Source organism: Alternaria dauci, chromosome 8, assembly GCF_042100115.1.
Source record: "Alternaria dauci strain A2016 chromosome 8, whole genome shotgun sequence".
NCBI classification, from domain to species: Eukaryota; Fungi; Ascomycota; class Dothideomycetes; order Pleosporales; family Pleosporaceae; genus Alternaria; species Alternaria dauci.
The window spans coordinates 783784-802171 of NC_091279.1; the positions used below are offsets into that span (position 1 = coordinate 783784).

The window sequence follows — 18388 nt, forward strand, 5'->3', positions numbered from 1 at the left end:
TGCCATTACAACTCAATAATTTCAGGTGTTCCACCGTCGCCGCCGTCTGTGCTATGTCCGGGATATTTGTCGTACCAGTCTCGTGGGTCACCACCTGGTAGACACAGGCCCAATCGCCAGAAGTAATCGCGATGGGCGAAGAAGAGCTGCCAAAACTTGAAGCGAGTGGGTACGCCCCAGGCAGGCTTGTCTTGGTCGCTCCCAGCAATACAGTGCGGGTCTTCATCACCGTCGCAGTAGTGAATGTCGGCAACTGAGAAGGGTAGGCTTGACTCGGCTATAAAGATCTCCTCACTGTGCATGCTGAAACCCCATTCAGACAGCGGCAGCAGAGGGACGGGGTCGCCGACATGGGTGACACGGTGGACTTTGTTGTGCTCGTGATCCGAAGTGATGTTGAAGCGCTCGTCCACGTACTTGTTGAACTCCTTGTTACCCAGCCTGGGCTCGCCAAAGGTTGTCACATGGGGGTCCCATCCACGCGCCTTGAAGTCCAGCCCGGCAAGAGTCGCAATGGCACCGCCCAACGAGTGTCCCACCAAGACCAGCTTATAGTCGGGATACTTCTCCATGGCCTTGGAGACATGCGGCAGGACGACTTTACGGGTGTTAAGCCACGACGAGTAGAAGCCCGTGTGTACAGTGCAGTTGTCGCATTTGGGCGGCTCTGCGGGCGGCGTATCGTCGTCTACGTCTACGATCGGTGCGATGAAGTCCGAGGTGTCATGGTCATCGTCGCCTGGGTATGGCACGTACTCTTGCGGTATGGTAGAGAGGTCGGCGATGGTGTTGGCAATCGAATAGGTGCCGCGAAAGGCAAGAATCAGGCGCGGGTTGGTAGGAGAATGCGACAGAGCGATGTAGCCGCAGGAGTCCGAGAGGAAAGGACCAGTATTCCATGCCTAGACATATCAGCGCCCTGAGCGATGCATTGCTGCATGCGACGACTTACTGTAACCAACTCGAACGTCTCAAAGTCGCGGTCTCCGCAGCGACTGACGCACTGGAAGGGCTTCTGGATGCCCAGACCGGCAGTGCCTACACAGTAGGATATATCGACGATGCGCGCGAGTTCTTCGAGTTCCCAGAACAGCGTCTGGGTAATTAGGGTTCCATCACGGGCGGCGTGCGCATCGGGCAAGGGGTGTTGTGTCGCATGGCCGCTACTGCTGACAGCACAGGAGGCGAGGAGGACAAGAGAATAGAGGAAGAGGCCGCGTAAGGAGCCCATGAGATGATATCGCTTCACATATCCACAATGATTACACAGGGCGGAGGGATTGGAGGACTGTGCTTGGTGGCGAGGTTAGAGGACGGCGGATGCGTCAGCCGAGCATCTCCCAAGCATGCGCCAAATCCGCCCAGGGCAAGCGCGACCTTGGAAGCACCAGATGAGGCCCCAGGAGTGACATCATAGGCATATTCACGTCCTGCACGATGCTGACGGATGCTAAGAACCCTTTCTCCCCATGATCCGCCATTATTCGTTCAAGAAACGCCGACGCATTGTCAAGACATAAGCTCACCCGTTGGCATCCGAACAAGACGCGACCAGCTCTTCTTTTCCTGTCATTCCGCCGCTCCCGTACTATTTTGCCCTGGGCACCCCATCGTGCCAACGCTCCGCACAATGGCCACACAGCAATCATCCACAGAGCCCTTGAGGTCACTGACGCCTCAACCCGATGCATCACGACCGACGACGGCAGGCCAGGCCGACACGCTGCCAGTCCCAAGCATGCACGTCGACGGCACCAGCGACGACGAGCGACAGCCGCGCAGCACGACGCCGGTCAACAACTCTGCCAGTCTCAACCCAAGCGCTCAACCAAGCCGCGTCCCGTCGCCAAATCCCCATGCCCAGTTTCCCCATACCCAGGTCACGTACGATGACCCGGACTTCACCCGCCCGCCGCCGCTCGAGTACACGCTGCGCACCCGCAAGAAGTCCATCTTCTGGTTTTGGACTCTCATCATCCTCGACTGCGTCTTCATGCCCATCGGCCTCTACTTTGGCATGTGGTATGGCCTGACGCGCGACCAACTGTCTGCCAACGCCGTCTTCAGTATCAGCACCGCCTTGCTCGGAACCGTGTCGATTGTCGAGTACTTTATCCGCTTTCACAGGCTATGGAAGAAGGGCTCCAGCTGCAGGGTCATCGGCGCGCAGAGATGGTATCTTGATTGGTTCCACTGGAACCTGTCTGTTGGCTGGTTCTTTGTCATGATTGAGCTCATTGCTGGTACCTGTCCCCACGATCCGCCAATTCGCGTCCTTGCCATGCCCGCCCCGACTATGCTGTTTGCCATTGGTTGCGAACTGCTTCTCGTCGATATCCTGCGCTACATGAACGTGCCTGCACCCTGCCGCATCTCTTCGCTACCCAAAGGCGCACCGCTCCGACCCGGCATCTATGCATACATTGAAGACATTTGCGCCGTCGACGGATCTGGCGGCACTCAGTTCCGTCAGCGATTGAACCTCCGATACCAGGCCAGCAAGGGTTTCCGCATGATGCTGCACCGCTTGACACTCTTCTGGGCCATTGGCGCCATCGTCTGCTCTGTAGTTGCCACTGCCATCATTTTCACTATCCAGCGCGACGCTGCCTACGTTGTATGTACAACCCACACATCCTTCATACTATCAATACTAACAAAACACAGGTCGGCTGGGTCTTGCCCTTCACCTGGGCCGGTGTCTGGACTGCCATTACCATCCCCTGGGTCCAACGAGAACTCAAAAAGGAGTACGAAGAATGGACCACGGCCCACTTCAAGGCCTAGAAGGCTTAGATGTCGTTTTTTCTTTATTCATGTCCCGCTTGTACAACATCATATATATCACTAGGCTGCAAAGACGAACGGAGTTTCTCTACATTGGCGACGGCGTTTGCAGGATGTAATGGAATTGGTTGTTGATACGCTAGATACCACTTTGCGCAGAATACCAGTATCGTTTTTTTCCACACGATATTCTCTTCGCCATGTGTATGTGCATGTCCGTTTATACCTGACAAGCGTCGTTGAATCCACTTATTGCTCCACACACACACACATACACACACGTCCATACACATTACATCACAAAGACGCGTCAACGAACCATTGTGCACACCATGTCGTATTGACATCACGACAAAAAGGTTGCCCCTGTTTTGTTTCGAAACGTTGCTGATCATCGTACGACTATGTGTTTTGGCGAAGCCAGTCAATCCTGCTATTAAGCTTTTGCCGAATGACATCGTCCAAGACCCAAGCATTTATGACGATGTACGCGGTATCCACTTCCCGTGTCTCTTCTGCATCTGTGCAGACTAATGCACAATGGATTATTTCCGATATACGTCCAACGTGTAATTGGCTGTTGCATTATTTTCAACGACTACAACAACAACAGAAGTGTAGGAGTATATGTCTTGTGCCGTTGTTGTGTCCTCATTTTTTTGCATCGCGACTCTCTCAACAAATCGGGTATCAATTGTACAGCATGCTCCTCCACTTACTCCTCCATCACGTCCTCTCTCTTCATTGCGATTTGTTGCTTCGCATTTTTTTCTCCTTTAGCCCCCAGTCCAACGACTTCCACGTCCCAGGTCTCCATGTCAACCAGCACAAGCTTACCCGAAGTCCTAAACTTGGGTACGCTAATGAGTAGCACCTTCTGTCCCGCAGGACCCTCAATGACCTTCTTCTCAAACTTTTTTTGACAGCCAGCAATGTACATGTGCGGACACTCTTTCAACATCAACGGGTCGTCGTCCTGGAATGGGTAGCACCACAGTGTATCTGGGGCTGTGGGTGCTACGCAACGCCAGCGCAGCATCATCTCCATGGCGTCTATCGCCTTGACACGATTGACGTATTTGAGCAGGTCTTTGACTGTCTGGCCACCTGTGCCTAGCACGCGGTATCCGTCGATATCGCCCAACCAAGGATTCGTCACCGCGTCGAAGCCGTTGAGGGTTGTATTGGTTTGTATTGGCGGTTCGGCGTAGAGGCGTGTCTTGGGGAAGAGAGCGGGGTGGAGAGGTTGTTGTGGCAGGGCGACGTTCGAGGGGTCCGACGCACCAGGCAGCATGGTGATGGGCAGCGAGGGAAGGATTTCGCAGAGGAACTCATCGAGGCGTGTGGTAGGTGCTGCATTGTATGACGAGGCGTCGTATCCGTAGTGTCTCGCTGCGCTCTTCTTCGCAGCAAAGTCTTCTCGCGACAGAATTGGAGATCCCTTCGCGAGCGAGCCACCAGCTACAACAAGTCGTGTTATCTTGGAAGACTCGGCCTGTGTTGCTGGGTCCGCAGCTTCGCCAGTCAGGTATTCCACCAGCAAATCCAGCGAGACCTCATCGTCGTCTGCGCCCGTCAGCTCAAGACCAGAGACGATGGCCAGTTTTCCAGCCCTTGCGTGTTTTGGTGCCTTCTTCTTCTGCTTTGATAGCGCGACGTCGTCGCGTTCCCATCGTGGTGGTTGTCTCGGTAGATCTGCGCATTGGGTTGCAATGACCATGAATGTGCCGTCTGCTTCTTCAGTGCCCAGTGCCGCCAATATGCATCCGGTGACAAAATGCTGACGCAAAGGCTCGCCGGTGACGCGTAGACGACCGGACTCGTCTTCGAGCATCATCTCGTCGGCGCCGGTGGAGGATACGTAGGTTTCGCGCTGGGGAGGGTCCGCTATCCAGTGCTGTGGAGTGTCAGATGCTGTCCTTTGTAATTCTTTGGAGCGGAGCATACATCTTTTTCAATGTCATTCAGCACATTGGGCTTCTCTGCCATTTCCATGTATACTGTCCCCACTACCCAGCAAAGCTCGCCTTGCCGCACATCCAGCACACGCTCGACAAACGACGCTGTTTGCCCACCCAGCTTGCCCAGAGTCAGCATCATTACATCCAGCATAACGAGCTTTTGTATTCCAGCAGCATATCATTGCATACCTCGAAATCATGCCATGCCTCCTCGGCTCTCTGCTTCACCGTCTTTTTCAGTTGTTGCAGCCGCAAGAAGTACATGTCGGCGAATTGTTGTGAGTAGTGTCGCTCGGTGCCCGGTGGCAGTACAAAGTCATGTAGTGGGTTGTATGCCGAAGCATCTCGAGATGGTGCGGGCGACGCATCCTCACTGTTGCTGTTAGCATGTGCATCTGAGACGCAAGTAGCAGACATACAAAGGCTCGCCTTTGAGCAGAACGTCGTCTGATTTGGCCATTGGAGTTGTAGCGTCGCAGGGTTGGGAGAGTGAGTAGTGTGCTTGTAAAGTTCCAAAGTTGCAGATTGCGGGAGTCGCGTCGCGCGTCATTCACGCCATCCTGAAGTAGAAGTCTAAGAGCCCCACTCCATGCACCCTTTCACCACCCAATGTCGAAGCTCGGAAAGGCGTTCTTCACGTATGCATGTCAAAGTAGTTGGAAAGAATTCTTCGGTATTATTGTTTCATTCAGCCACGTAGGCTATTTTGTCCTTCTCTCGGCTCATCTCTTCGTAGACTGTTGACAGTCGACCATATCCAGGTCATGCTCCCTACTATACACAAGTCTAGTCTATGCCTCCACATATTTGTATCTGTACGCCAGTTCTATGTTGCGCCAGTGAGACTGATTATCCCATCCCGAGACCCTTCCAAGGTTGTTTCCGTAGTAACGCCGTGACCATGTGCGCCAAATGTTGAACCCAAAATTAATAGTGGTTGAAGAAGATGTGTATTGAAGCAAAGCGGCTGATTGCGTTTATAGCATCTATTGTTTGATTAGTACATTGTTTTAATACGAATCTGGTAGTGGAGTAAACTCACCATAGCGACACCACCAGCGACGATGAGACCAAGGGCCGAGCTGCCAATGTTTGCGGCTCCACCAGTGAAGGGGACGGTTGAGGTTGGCCTGACTCCGGTAGGGGCAGCAGCACCGGTACCAGTAGGGTAGTAGGCACCAGAGGTGGCAGTTCCGTTGGTGGGAACGTAGGTGGCAGTAGCAGTGGCGGCGAGCGCGGCGACGACGGAGATGATGGAGAACTGCATTTTGGCTTTGGATGTGGAGGGTGTTTGTGGTTGGAGTGTGAATAAATTAAGGTTGAAGGGTCTGGTGATGGACTTCGATGGTAGACTAGATGGGATGCTTGTGGAATGATACTTTGGTTGAGCGTACCACCGCCGTGTTTATATCCTCTGCGCCTCTAGCCATAATTACATCTGCTGCCAGCATCTTCTAGCCCTCTCCAAATCCGAATCCACAAGCCTACGTACGCCGGCCGCAAAAAATCCGCATGCCAGCCCTCTGCCACCCAACCTTACAAAGCCCCTGGACCCACCGGAATGGGCAATGAGCCAGTAGCACGAGCCAGGACGCAGGGTCACCCAGCCGACCGACATGGCGTTAGCTGTCAAAAGGCTGGGTGTTGCGCAAGTCGGCGGGCCCGGCGTGGGACGAAAGGAGGCTGGTGAGCTATTTTTGGCAGCCCCCAGCCACACCGCGCCTCTGCGGTTTTCGCCTCCTCACTTCTCACCATTCTCATTCGCCGCCGTTTTACCTTGGCCGGCAACATATCGATAAGAATTCCTGCTCACGAGCGACTTCTTTTCGCGTCATTACCAACAACAATCGCGAGCGCTCAAGGAGCTCCAAGGTTGCGGCGTCGCCGTTGCGTGGCCGCCCCGTCTCGAACGCAGCGGTAGCCTTGGGATCGATTCACCAAGACCAAGATCAACATGCCAGAGATGGTGTGTTTCACAAGAGATCGTGTTGGGGTCGATCGCGCAGCTCCACGTTCACGCCTTATTGGATCACTCGTGTCTGCCAGCCTTCGCTGCTCATGTCCGCTCCCTGCAACGTTGGCTGACACTCAGGGTCGGGAAGCCTGGTCTATTCGAGATGCTCAATGTTATTGGTGATTCTGAGCCTTGGATTCTGGATCATATTGCGTGTGCGGACAGATGAGCCCCACATGAAAAGGAGAAGGCGCAGATGACCGCAATTTCCAACCCCAATCTTACCGACCTCATCTGCCAGCAATGACGCACCTTGGGATACTCCTGTTCGTGAAACTGGAACTCAGAATTGCATGTATCCGTTCTAGTTATTCTTTCCGGCTTGTCGCCTGACGTCTTGATCGTATCGATGTTGTATCGCAATATCCCACATAGCATCCCAATCCGCACATCGGTGCGATGTCCCCCAACCGTTGAAACCAAACTCATCCGGAACAACGGAGTGCTCCAAAGACAAATCTCCTGCGCACATGACAGCCTTGGGACGTTGTGTCAGCACCCTGCACTCGCTTGGTGCATGAAGAGGCGGATCATCTTACCTGGCGAAGGTAGTCAAAGCAGTGGTTCACATGCGACTCCGGCGCAAAGACATCCCTTCTTTGTATGCCACCGGTCGTCTCGTTGATGAAGCCTTCCAGTATTCCGAGCCGCAAACGAATCGAGTTCTTTCGTTGTCAGCGAATGGACGTTGTCGCTACTGCGCGAGACTGACCAGGCAGTGCAGTTGGTGGAACATGGACATTGAATATACTTCCTTGCTAGAGACGTTTCGATCCTTGTAGCTTACGGGTAGCTGGTACCTTTGCGGGTTGGCTATAGAGACGATGCCCCCGTCATCTACGAGTTTCTAGTCAGTCGTTCCACTGATGTTCATGCCATGGGAATAATACTGGGCATCAGAGCCGACCATGCGGACTCCCCTGCATCTTTGGCCGTATAGTGAAATCTTGGGCTTGGATCGAAAGTAATCATGCGGGACGGCACTGGACTCCTCGGTCAGTACATCATACCACGATACCTTCATGTGTTTTCAATGTATACCTGGAGGAAATGGCAATGGGTTTGCAGCATGGTTCCCATAAGTCGAGGACTTCTGTCCCAACACCCAAGCAAGTATGGCTGACGTTGCTATCCATAGAACAAGAGAAGCAACGAATAGCTTCTTGTACGAAAAATACCTCGAGAAATCGTTCAGCGCTGGCTCAGATGGTTCTACCTTCTCGTATGAATTCTCCAGCGATGCGTCGTCGGATAGTCGAGCGTAGGCCATCATTCACCTCTTCATCGACTTCTCGAACTTTGATCAAAGCTAGCTTGACTTTGAAGCGTCAATAACATACCATCGGCTCAACGATCTGCTTATGTGCGTTTACTAGGCTCAATTGGATCTCAGCTGACACATTGGACGGCTTGTGTTCTTGTAAGCCGCCTTGCGCTAATGCATTTCTTAATTGCGTTCGTTTTAATCAGCACATCTCGCTTTCCAGGATTCCCGTATTCAGGCAACCAAGTACCATCAGCAATGATCACGAGCGGCTGTACCCGTCGATAGCCCAATTCTGGGGGCGGGCCGCGCCTTCTGCGTTATGTGGAATTTAGGCTATACTGATGCTGACTGTGGTAGCACTGCATTGTGCTACTGCGAGAAATAGTCAGATCAACTGGCATAAGGAGGCTGTGGGTGGGCAAAGCTTGTCAGACTTCATTCGTGGCGCTGACTAGTACTATTCCAGTTCGTGATAGTTAACGACGCACTCAGATACCGGATTTGGCTTGCGACATCTCTTCTGATACAGCGTTGAGTCTATCGAAGACGCTGTATCTATCTGGCCCTCTCGCCGTATATCTGGAAACCTACAATAGGTTATCCAAATATCGTTCTTTCGTAACACCGTTTTCAGAGTATGAAGAGCGGAGAGTCAATGGTGAAAGTAAAGCACATGGCGAACACTCACAGAGCTACGATTTTGTGCTGCATCATCTGATGCTTCGAATATACGAAGTCCGGATAGAATGTCCACCAACCAGTCCTCTATGGCGTTGTATCGCTTGAACATTACATCTCTAGCTCCAACGATACTCTTCGAAGCATGACACACCAGTGACTTTTTGCTCTTCAGCTTATGGTATGCCTCCAGGCGGGCAGTCTATGGGTCGATCGGCATCATACTTCATTGCAGTAGCCAATGTCAGAAGGTAAACGCGTACAAGCCGAGCTTGGAAACGCTTGACCAATTCCCGTCTCATGCTACCATGCACCTCCAGATGCATGGCTACGCAATCCGGGGTCAGTATACGGCCGAGACTATTGATCTATCCGAGGATCCGCACCATGGAGCTCATTGTCTACGTATCATATCGTGATCGGTTGTTGGTGTAGACAGCCACAATCAGCTAGAGAGAATGGTCTATCATTTATCATCGGACTAGCCAGTAAGCAGTAAAATTCATCAGCCATATGCATACAACTACTCTTGTTCTCGAAAGCACTCTTCATTTCAGCCTGGGGTCGACTCGCCGACGACCCGAACGCCTGAAGTATGTCTGCAGCGTCAGCAGGTGGGCCCTTTGACGGTATCACGGTCCGTCCTGGTATACCAAAATCTATGGACCACGAGGATGTGAGCCTCGAGGTCTTCAGTACATATATAAACCACCCTTTGGGCAATATGTCTCTTCACCAAGCCCAGAGCCTACTTCGTCTTCACTCTCAACCTACCATTATTCTTATAGAAACGTCCAGATCACCACCATGCAGCTTACTACTGTCGCACTTCCTCTCATCGCCCTCTTCTCTTTTGCCAGCGCTGCTCCCAGTGAGCTTCTTGACCGCAGTCCTGCGCCAGTCTCGAACCTCATCCAGTACCCCGCGGAGCATAGTATCGAGATGATCAAGCGTGCCCATCTAGAGGCTCGATGCGACCCTGGCTGTCCTTGCAACTGGTGCGGTATGACCATCTGCTGCCAGTGCAACTGCTAGACCTGGATATGACTCTACAATGGAAGTATGGTAGGTTCATCGCCGTTTGCTGGCGGTTTTACTTGGACTGACAAGTTATTCATAGGTCGTAAGCACTACTAGCGGACTCTTTCCCGAGAAATTAGAAACTGGTCTCTGCAAACAAGCACACTTACTGTGACGGAGCTATATGGCGCGTGGGGTCTGAAGAGATAATGGCCAGTCACTCATGTGCTTGTCCTTGGCAATCCAGTTGTTGAAACTTCTTCCACCTCCTCTACGCGTTTGCGCATGCTTTCAGTGCCCATCTTTCTTCAATTTTTACAAGGGGTTTGCCGAGGTTTCGTGGATATACATTTCCTGGTGGGTGCTTCTAGCTGTCAGATGTTCAGGCAAACCTTACAGTCACGCGCACCGTATGGGGCTGAAAGAGCTAGGTAATGCTGTAGAGAACCACTTTTCATGAGTTGTCTTTCACCTGCATGGGTCCCTACAGTTGTGACTTGGCCTCGGAAACGATTGATTTCAAGGGTGATTACATATCAAATTTGGCGTCTAGCAAACGATGTGGTTCCTTCTATCCCAACTTAGGAAGGCGGCCATTTCAGGGGCCAAGATCACCACGAAAGAATCAAGGACGTCAGGACTCGGGAGTGGCTGCAGATGGCCACGAAATCGACTCTTCTTTGCTGTAGCAATTCGATCACGCGAACTCCGAAGCCTTGACGCTACTTTGGTCCCATCGAAACGTTGTGTTCGTGGGCTGGTCTATAATGCCCATGTACGGCAACACGTGATGCATGCCTTCACGTTTCCAAGCACGCGTGGAGAAGACTCGATTAAGCTCCAGAGTCAATGCCTAGTGCCCGTTCATGCGCAGCCGATGACGTCCGCCGTGGCATTACACGTGGTTCGGTGCGGTGCAGGAATCGCGCATCAGGAACTAAGTGACAGCTACATGCCCGAACTTACATAACCTTGTAAGGCGCGAAACTTGTGGGCCTCCCGGGATTTTCCAAGGTTTGCATTGCTCGACGCACGTGCATTGTGGCGTCGATTGGGCTAGCGCAATATTAATCTGTACGACACGTCACTGTCAGTCATCAACAGCCACCACTTCCAGCACTTTGGACGCGTTCGATGAACAACACAACGACTGCCAGCGCAGAGCAGGAGAAGATGGAGGGTGTGCTAACCCCGCCTTGAGCCTCGTTGTGTAGATCAAATCAGGTGCGCCTTCCGCTTCAAGCGCCCAGAAGCGAATACCGAACAAGTGCCGCGTCGAAGAGTTGGCTAGCGTTGAGCGCGTCGGAGGGTTTGCGAGTTCACCAAACCCATGGCCATAGCACGAGCGATTCAGGAACCGGACAGCCTGCAGAAATTCGATGTGATATGGGCTGCATTCAATGCACGAACCTGGAGATCGCAGGGCTGAGCAGTTCACGCCAGGAACACATTGATTGATATTGACACGCCGCTCCACGCAATCGCGTATGCCACCTCACTCGTGTGGGTCCCATTGGAACCGTGAACTGCCCTGATCCATCCCACGTTCCTTCGCTTAACGTTGCATTGCTGCGTATGCGACCTTTGCAGCTTCAGCACATGGAGGAGCATGGTGTCTAAGATGACGCGCTTTCAGATGGCATCTATACGGTACGGAAACGGCACGGCCCTTTGTCCATCTAACCGCAAGCGGGCCGAACGCCGATGGAACTATGGGCCAATCTGCGAGACACATCTGGCACTGCATCGGCCTTGAGAAACTAGCATGGCAGCATTTCTCGTCGTCCTTCAGTGCCAGCACATCGCTTGAACCAAGCTTAACAAGGTAAACATACTCAACACCAAAATTTATCCGTATCAGCTCATTGGTCTCTCCATCCCAAACTTGTGGTGCCGAAACCACGCAACAATCCGTCATAGTGTCTGAATCGGGTTCTGGCGGTCGTTAATTTCTGCCTTGCCGCGTTCTGTTCTCGCTACCCCCGCAGTTGCTCGCTCAATGGTGTTTCTGCCGGCCAATTATGGCGGAAGGAGAGCTGCCAACGCAGCATAGCATCAGCTTCATGCTTTGTTCCCAAGCACATATGTGGTACGGCGGCTGCAGGCTGAATCTTTTCGAGACAGTCGTGTGGCAAAAGCGCTGGCCGGTTCCTACAGGATACCGAAAGTGAGGCTCTGATGGTCATGTCCGACTATAAACAGACAAGGAAATATGCTAGAGCAAGTGTTCTTCTCAGCCTTCGCACACACAGTTGATCATCCAAATCCCCACTCGCAAGGCACTACCCCACTCCAGGCTCCTCGACAGCATCGCATTTTCACCGTCTCCCACAAACCCATTTCGCACAATGTCAGCACCGGAGAGTTACGTCCAGAAGCTTCAGCGTGCGCAATCCACTGCTCTCGTAGCTGCCCAGCTAAACGTCTCCAGATTACTGCGCCACGAACCAGATCGCCCAACCTCAGTTCCAGGATTACTCCGACCCACGAGGTATGTAGCCACCCGCCCTCTACATGATGCCCCACCACTCTTATCTCCCACTGACTCTGATGCCCAGGTATCCGGACGGCCTGGTCGAGCAGTGTCTTCATCAATGGCCGCGAGTACCGAGCGCACCTCTGGCGAGACTACCGCTACCTCGAACAGTCCCGAGAAGAAGCCGCCGAGATCGCTTGGAAGGCGCTCAGTTCCGCTCCACCTCCTGCGAACGCAGCGCAGCGAACGCAATTCGCCGGCACTTATACCACTTCCCGATAACTCTTCGATCGGCCCAGTATAAAACACCAACAACACTCAGAGGTAACGGGCACATTGGGCTGCGCTTTTAACCAAAGGGTACTTCTCCTGGAGCCCTTTGGTCTAAAACGTACTCGTCCTATGTGCTTGTCGCGCCCCTTATCGTCCGACTTACTTTTGCTGCGACCTATCTTCTTCCGATAGCTGGTTCTATACCCTTTTCTCTTTTGTATCAGGCCTCTTCTGTTCTCCAGCACCGTCATCCTCACAAGTTGTATACCACTTTGCACGTACAACACTGTGCCTGGCATGGCTTCCGACCGTCCCGCTCGTTGTTTGGTACGAGAATATCGTCTCTTCTTTCGTTGGAGGTTTTTATGCATTTTCAGTACCTGATAAGTGGGGTTTGGGGGCATCTGGTAGTTGGGTAGCGACTTCAACCTGCCTGTCTCGCACCTTACTTCCTCTGCCCCTTCAGAAACAGATGTAACTACACACTATCATTTAGCGAACATCTAACATCTGCTCCATGTCATCATGCTAGCCTCCGTCATAGTGCCGTCGTTGCTAACAAAAATAACTTGTTTCCGAGCGACTTGCGATATGCAACCCAGGCAGCCACTGCCTGTTCCAAGCACAATCAAGCGCTCTGAGACTGCTAAACAGGGACGACCGATATCCCCCTCGACTCTTATGACTGCATGCATCAAGCACCCTGCTCCGAGCGGTCTACTGGCTTTGATTACTTCCTACGTTGCCATTAACACCCGAGCTAAACTTTTGACAGCTGCTTAGAATGGTCACCATTGATGCAACATTCAAGTTTCGCCGGCATATACTACACCGGTACATTCGAAAGCAGCCTAATCTCTTGACGATGTGTACCGATGACAATCATCCTAATCAGTCTACCCTCTTCTAACTTCAACCGTTACGATGTCTGTGGCCACCAACATTTCACCCTACCAGTATGTCAATAGTAGTATAGTCCAAGTGTCAGATAACACTTTAACGTAAAGCAACCACTTTCAAAGGAGCTGAACCCCTGCTTGTTACATTTTCAATCGACGTATCGCACTTTTTCGTCGAACAGCCTCCTATATTAGCATTGAACAGGGACATAAACACATACTCTATCTTGCCACTCATATTCTCGAGGTCTGATTCAATCTTGCTCCGGGTGAGAACATGAAATGGGGGGTAGTTGCTGGGCTGATTCGTGTCAAAATAATGTTCATGTGCAGAAGTGACCTTGGGGCAAGCAAGTAATACGAACTGTCTTTTTACCATCTGCCCCTTGATTTTGCACCGTGTTACCACTTTGAGAACAGCATTTTCTAGCTAGCAGAAGCCCGTGGCTCGACAATTTATCAGAGATGTGAATCACAGTCGACGACAGAAAACGCAGCCAACACCGAAACGCCACTATAGTGTACTTGCGGATAACTTCAGCCTCAAACGTAAGGATCATTCGGAACTCAGACATTCCAAGCGCCAGGCCGCAACATGCGACACCTTCTCGGTCTGATCCCCTTCCGCTGCATTCATGCCGTCGGCGATCATCTTGGCAGCCCACAAACACCCTATTGGCTCACTTGCAGCTTTCTAACGGTCCGGAAACCTGAGATGTGTTGAGGCAGAAAGTCTGGGGAGGCTGAGCGTGGGGTGGCTGAGGCTGGGGGACGCTGATAGGTTCGCTTACCAGTGCGACGCCTTCTCTCCTCCTCTCTTACCATTGCTTCCTAGCAATCTCTTACTACGAATCGAGAAAACGCATAATGTTCTTGATATCTGCGTTTCTAAACCACTGGCGTGATGATCGGCTTTCAAGCTCCATTGGTAAACGGAAATCGACACGAAACGGCGGTAGCCGGCATCATGGCTACCTAAATATTGCTCAAAACATGCTTCACGCTGTGTCGCCTCATCGCCATACGGACGTGGTTACCCATTGGGGTGTAAACGAGGCAACAGTGACTTTTTTCGTTTTGAGTTGGCGCCTACCTTTCCTGTGCTAAGTTCAGGATTCCATTCCTGCGGTCGAAATGGACATGTATAGAGTCGTCCACTGGATGCTGGTGTGCATCATCAACATCAAGGCGACTGAGATATCTATTATACACCTGACAGTTAATCATACTTCCTAGTGAGGATCCCCACAATTTTACTTGATATACCACATACTCCACCGAAACAACAAGACCGTTACGCAAGATGGCGCCAATCTTCAAGCTTCTTACTCTTCTCAACCGTAAGATCCATCTACCGAATCATGTCCATTCCCACTGACTCCCTTGACAGTATTCCTCTATGCCGCAGCTCAGGGCAACCAATTCATCACAGGCGAGTGTGCATCAGATGCCGAATGTGCCTCGGGCTGCTGTGGCTTCACATCAGGAAAGTGCGCAGCACCATTCGTAGCGAACGAGCGTGGAGAGGGATGCGGCTTTGGCGACGCGCAACCAAACAACAATGCTCTGAACGGCGTAAATGGCAATGCCAGTGCCGATGCGCAGCCAGATGCGGCTGTCCCTGCTACACCTCCTGCGAACAGTGACGTGGGGGCTGACGCTGGAGCGGGAGATGCAGCACCAGCCGGCACTCAATTCATCACTGGTGTTTGTACATCGGACGCTGACTGCGCTTCGGCTTGTTGTGGGTTCAACAGTGGGAAGTGCGCGGGTCCGGTTGTTGCCCAAGAGAGGGATGGAGGATGTGGATTTGGGGATGCGCAACCCAACGATAACGCAGCAAAGGCATTGCAGGGACGGAGGTTGGGAAGGAGAGGTGCTGCGTACATGTGAGGAGGTCTGATTAATATGGTTGCACTGGGATCGATCATTTTTGTCGACTGGCTCGGCATATGCGACTCGAATGACTTGTGTGGATTATTGCGAGAACACAATTTGTGGCAGAGAAATAATTTTAAATGTCTACATGAAAAGCACATCATCAATGAATATGAATTTGGTGTATCGTTACTTTCAAATTCGCAGCCTAGTATTTGGATGTGATCTTTCGTAGTCGTCCAGTCTGTCATTTCTACGACATCATCACGCATATTGGATGTGCATTATTGATTGTTGAATCAGGCAGATACAAGACAACCGTCTTTCTTGTCAAAGTGACGATAGTATTACGACATTCCGTAACACATACGCTTGACATTAAGCTAGTTTAACGAAGAAAGATAGATCGACGCACAGAGACTCTGCTTTTGCCTTTCAAAAGCACATTTCTACAGTTTCCAGGCTCTTTGACCCTCAGCCTCAAATTTCTCAAAAGCAATGCTAATCAAGGGATGGTCCGGGAAACATTGTAATTCTACGCGAAACCATGACCTCGAAATAGCAGCAGCATCCGGAAAACAAACATGGTTCACGCCATGTGTTGAGCGAAACCCGAGAAGAAGTAAAGACATGATTCAAAACACGTTGGAGAAGAAGAAAAGAGCGTTGCGCTCGACCTTATTGAGGTATTGGAAAAGACAAACCACCCCCCTTCTTCCGTGTATCGCCCATCCGTTGTCCGAGTATTTATTCGGGAGCAGGGTGTTGGCATCTAGCGCAACAAGGGAACATGCAGCTAGAGTCGATTGGGAGCACGTTGGTAGCTGACGATGTGTTTCAGTAAAGGCAACACGGATAACCGGTATGGTAATCTGAGGTACGCACCCGGCTTACCCGCTGGAGAGCCGTGCTACCGGTAGTGTGTAAGACGAATACGCGTATCGACGAGTAAGCTTTGGCGTTGTAGGCTTCTCCTTGTTCCGTACATCCAACAGAGGGATCGAATACGCAGAGGACAAAAATAGCACCTGACTGACTTTTGGTCTTGCGGGTATACGTAGTCTAGTGCGACCAATGACACCCTGACGAGGATCAAGCTGGGCAGATATTTGTAGGTTGTACGAGTCTATCGTACATGTCATCTCGAAAGTCTTGAACACTGAACAAGGTCTAGCAGTTCATGTCAGCATAGACACACATGCGACAGATGGTGAAAGACGATGTAGTGTGCAAGAAGCAGCCTCACAACAGAGACAAAGCTCGATTCTCTTCTCGTGTAGCATACCCAGACAGGTGTACGCGCCTAACATATATAACGCCCATTCGCACTCCAGAGCTCCCATGCATATATAGAATGCGACCCAGTAGAAAAGCCCCCATGTGTACGCCAAACCCCCCGAGTGATGTAGAAAGACTCGATGCCGTGATACACAGAAAAGGCGGCAGAGTGATATGCACAGTATCACGCAGAAAAACAATAGAACAGATGAAAAGGGATATCGAGAAAGGATGTTGTCCGAAGCGAAGTATGCCGAAGTCGTGAGTGTGTGTGTGTGTGCGTGCGGTTGGGAGAGACGGGTGGTGGTTCTGGTCAGGGGTCAGTTACTGGAATGAGATGAAAGGGTGGTGCAAGTCACGTACAGTTGCTTTGCTCCAGTAGCTACACCTCAATGTCCGTCGCCATGGGGAATCTCCTTGGATTTGCCATCGCCTGCCCAGACACCACCACCAACAGCCCTCGAGATGCCGACACCGAGCCCAACGGCGGCACCTATTACGAGGAGAGCGATGATGATCTTAGCCCACATTCTCTGCGTGTTGGTCAAGTTGCGGAAGAAGGCACAGCCACGCTTGCGCTGGTACGACTTCCGCTTGTCCAGGACAGCCTGCCTTGTGGGCCACATTGTGCACTCCTTGACGCGGCCATCGACCGAGTGTTTGGATGGCTGCTGTGTCGAGGCGACCGAGAGGGGGACGCCGCCCTCGAGGTCGTGCTCGTGGACAGCGACGCCGAGGTTGGTCTTGCTCTGGGGCGCGCTCTCGTTGACCGAGTGACGCGTCTCGCGGAGGGCCTCCGGATGCTTGTAAAAGGCCGAGTATGGGTTGGAGGGGTCGGCTGCCCACTCTTTCTTGGCGGCTTCGGCGCCAGCGGTGGCAGACGACATGGTTGAGTCGTTGGAGGGCGGCGAGCGGAGGGGTTGCGAAGGCGTGGTTAATGGGCTGGGAGCGCGCAGCACGCTGGCACCAAAGGTGACGGGCTCGTGCTTCTCGTTTGCTGCCATTGTGACGTGGGCAAGGAGTGTGTCTCAGGCTGGCAATGATGGGGGCGTTTGGAATGCAAGACGTGAAGCGTGAGGTCGTCAGGAGGACGCTCTGGACGCAGTGGGCGGACGTGGTGCGACTGGGGGCAGTCGGAGGGGGAGATTGCGTCACGACAGGCGCAGCATGGAATGAGGTGGTAATGGCGAGGGTGAAGGGGTCGCTCTGAGATGGCGCTGCAACGGGAAGGGGGGATCGCCGTCGACGAGGAAGGAGCGAACAGTGCACCAGGGGAGGTTCGACCAGCGTGCGTCGGGTGCGATGGCGGCACACGTCAAAGACAGGTCAAGAAGAAGACGAGAAGAAGGCGGCGGGCGGCCTAGCGAAAGGAGCGTGTGTGGCCGCGGGTGGGAGGAGCAGAGATATGAATTGAATCGTGAAATGCTCCCCCGTCTCTCCCAGGCCCATGCCCATGGCCATGCCGTCTGGTGGACAAGGTCTGTGTGAAAGCTGAGTTCAGAGCTAGGGTCAATCGCCGGGGCCGCTAGACCGTTCGCGGCCATGTCCCTGCAAACATCGTACCGCCGTGTCGCTCGGTCCTGAGCATCGCTGGCTGACGTCCCTGATCTTCATTGCCTCTCAACCGTCCACACCCACCCTTTCGTCCACTCCACTCCACTCCACTCCACTCGCCATGTTGACATTATTCTTGCACATGCACACGCCAGCCACACACCCAGCAAAGTGTCCTTTCCCTCTTTCCTCTGCCCTCGTCGCCCGTATCCCTCCCCCCCGCCACAGCACTAGCACCTAACGCCGCTGAAGGACCGCTAGAGTTATTACAGCGTGCCTGGCAGGTCGTCAATTTACATCACA

General features: G+C 52.5%; 7 protein-coding genes across 7 annotated transcripts; 3 read left to right on the forward strand and 4 right to left on the reverse strand.

Moving 5' to 3' along the window:
- Positions 1–5: 5 nt before the first annotated feature.
- ACET3X_008209 (uncharacterized protein) lies at positions 6–1231 on the reverse strand (the record flags this gene model as incomplete). The annotated part of the gene is made up of 2 exons (XM_069454357.1): positions 6–902; positions 953–1231. 2 exons carry the CDS (start codon positions 1229–1231, stop codon positions 6–8), a joined length of 1176 nt encoding a protein of 391 aa, XP_069303811.1.
- Positions 1232–1630: 399 nt separating this feature from the next.
- On the forward strand, positions 1631–2787 carry ACET3X_008210 (uncharacterized protein; the record flags this gene model as incomplete). Its single annotated transcript, XM_069454358.1, has 2 exons — positions 1631–2617; positions 2668–2787. The coding sequence occupies 2 exons, from the start codon at positions 1631–1633 to the stop codon at positions 2785–2787; spliced, it is 1107 nt and encodes a 368-aa protein (XP_069303812.1).
- Positions 2788–3502: 715 nt separating this feature from the next.
- ACET3X_008211 (uncharacterized protein) lies at positions 3503–5208 on the reverse strand (the record flags this gene model as incomplete). Its single annotated transcript, XM_069454359.1, has 4 exons — positions 3503–4684; positions 4735–4866; positions 4938–5121; positions 5168–5208. The coding sequence occupies 4 exons, from the start codon at positions 5206–5208 to the stop codon at positions 3503–3505; spliced, it is 1539 nt and encodes a 512-aa protein (XP_069303813.1).
- A 208-nt stretch (positions 5209–5416) lies between these two features.
- ACET3X_008212 (uncharacterized protein) lies at positions 5417–6150 on the reverse strand. The gene is made up of 2 exons (XM_069454360.1): positions 5791–6150; positions 5417–5734 (listed from the first exon to the last, which is right to left on the reverse strand). Exons 1-2 carry the CDS (start codon positions 6013–6015, stop codon positions 5726–5728), a joined length of 234 nt encoding a protein of 77 aa, XP_069303814.1. The 5' UTR covers positions 6016–6150; the 3' UTR covers positions 5417–5725.
- A 5925-nt stretch (positions 6151–12075) lies between these two features.
- Positions 12076–12485, forward strand: ACET3X_008213 (uncharacterized protein; the record flags this gene model as incomplete). The annotated part of the gene is made up of 3 exons (XM_069454361.1): positions 12076–12112; positions 12159–12218; positions 12286–12485. 3 exons carry the CDS (start codon positions 12076–12078, stop codon positions 12483–12485), a joined length of 297 nt encoding a protein of 98 aa, XP_069303815.1.
- A 2193-nt stretch (positions 12486–14678) lies between these two features.
- ACET3X_008214 (uncharacterized protein) lies at positions 14679–15268 on the forward strand (the record flags this gene model as incomplete). The annotated part of the gene is made up of 2 exons (XM_069454363.1): positions 14679–14715; positions 14766–15268. The coding sequence occupies 2 exons, from the start codon at positions 14679–14681 to the stop codon at positions 15266–15268; spliced, it is 540 nt and encodes a 179-aa protein (XP_069303816.1).
- Positions 15269–16511: 1243 nt separating this feature from the next.
- On the reverse strand, positions 16512–17989 carry ACET3X_008215 (uncharacterized protein). Its single transcript, XM_069454364.1, has 2 exons — positions 16895–17989; positions 16512–16840 (listed from the first exon to the last, which is right to left on the reverse strand). Exon 1 carries the CDS (start codon positions 17533–17535, stop codon positions 16921–16923), a length of 615 nt encoding a protein of 204 aa, XP_069303817.1. The 5' UTR covers positions 17536–17989; the 3' UTR covers positions 16512–16840; positions 16895–16920.
- Positions 17990–18388: the final 399 nt, after the last annotated feature.

Excerpts from the sequence above, each read along its gene's own strand:
- ACET3X_008212 (XM_069454360.1), bottom strand. The coding sequence starts at position 6,015 with ATGCAGTTCTCCATCATCTCCGTCGTCGCCGCGCTCGCCGCCACTGCT.
- ACET3X_008215 (XM_069454364.1), bottom strand. The coding sequence starts at position 17,535 with ATGGCAGCAAACGAGAAGCACGAGCCCGTCACCTTTGGTGCCAGCGTG.